This window comes from Limulus polyphemus, unplaced genomic scaffold (assembly GCF_000517525.1).
Source record: "Limulus polyphemus unplaced genomic scaffold, Limulus_polyphemus-2.1.2 Scaffold3009, whole genome shotgun sequence".
NCBI classification, from domain to species: domain Eukaryota; kingdom Metazoa; phylum Arthropoda; class Merostomata; order Xiphosura; family Limulidae; genus Limulus; species Limulus polyphemus.
This window is the reverse complement of record NW_013668619.1, coordinates 116,859-118,165: the sequence shown is the minus strand read 5'-3', so window position 1 is coordinate 118,165 and position 1,307 is coordinate 116,859. Positions and strand designations below refer to the sequence as shown.

The window sequence follows — 1,307 nt, the reverse complement described above, 5'->3', positions numbered from 1 at the left end:
TTCTGCTGAAAGTTACGTGTTGTTATAATCTTCAGCAAATGTAACCACTGTTGGTTTCTGCTGAAAGTTACGTGTTGTTATAATCTTCAGCAAATGTAACCACTGTTGGTTTCTGCTGAAAGTTACGTGTTGTTATAATCTTCAGCAAATGTAACCACTGTTGGTTTCTGCTGAAAGTTACGTGTTGTTATAATCTTCAGCAAATGTAACCACTGTTCACATGGACGTTCCTATAATAAAAACCATGTGGAGTTAGAGTTCTGATTAAAGTTGCAAGGAAAAAAAAAGCCATATGAATAGGGACAGTTGTTGTTGTTTCAAACAAGCATGAAAATCAAGCTTTTATTATATAACTATCTGTTTTTCTAAGTTTGACATTTTTGTTTGAACTCATTATTTAAGAGAACATGTTCATGAAAGCGTTTAATTCTCATTCTTTTAAATATCTGTAATATTTTTTATTTATAAAGTTTCATACATCATAGCTGATTCGTCATTGATGTAGGTGTGTTCCGACTGGTGTCCGCTGTTATTTTGTTTGGCAACATGAAGTTCAAACAAGAGAGAAATTCAGACCAAGCTACTCTTCCTGACAACACTGTAGCTCAGAAGATAAGCCACCTGCTTGGCCTCAGTGTTACTGAGATGACGAAGGCTTTCCTCAGACCACGTCTCAAAGTCGGAAGAGATTACGTCAACAAAGCTCAGACAAAGGAACAGGTAATTTACCACAACTGTAGCAGATAAAATTATGTGTTACTTTATATGAAAAACAAAACAGGTGTTACTATTATTTTGCTGGAATTTACCATGAATGAATTTTTCTAGTATTATAATTAAATTATCTTTAATAGAAGAGTTACCTCTCAAAGTAAACACACACCCTTGGTGTTAGTTTTATCCTATTGTCTTGAATTTACATCAGTAATTCCCATCTGCTGGTCAGCAGACAAGTGTCGGTCTGTTCAAACACTTAGTGTGAAGAAAAACTATATAATAATGATAGTTATAAATGTGTATAGTTCATTTTAAAATAAATTTCTAAGTTCTTTAAAACTCATTTTTAGAAACGTGAATCTCTATACATCATCTACTATAGTATATACCTACAGGTAATGTCTGGGGAGTGATGAAGATTGGAAACTACTGCTTTACATGATATAAGACATGTTAAATTCTTATTATTCTTTGGTGATTCAACTAAAATGAGATAGAAAATGTACTCTCAGTACACAAAATCAATTATATTCTAACACTAGGATGTCATGTTTTTGTTTCTTTAGGTAGAGTTTGCTTGAGATTAATTA

General features: G+C 32.6%; 1 protein-coding gene across 1 annotated transcript in view; it reads left to right on the top strand.

Annotated features, from left to right (window-relative positions):
* Positions 1–1,307, top strand: part of LOC106468443 (myosin heavy chain, non-muscle-like) — a gene marked incomplete at its 5' end in the record, with an annotated part of 51,880 nt that overhangs the window by 20,181 nt on the left and 30,392 nt on the right. Inside the window, 2 exons of the mRNA XM_022396778.1 lie at positions 506–720; positions 1,284–1,292. Of these exons, the coding sequence (XP_022252486.1) occupies positions 506–720; positions 1,284–1,292 (224 nt within the window). The remainder of the gene's footprint in view (positions 1–505; positions 721–1,283; positions 1,293–1,307) is intronic.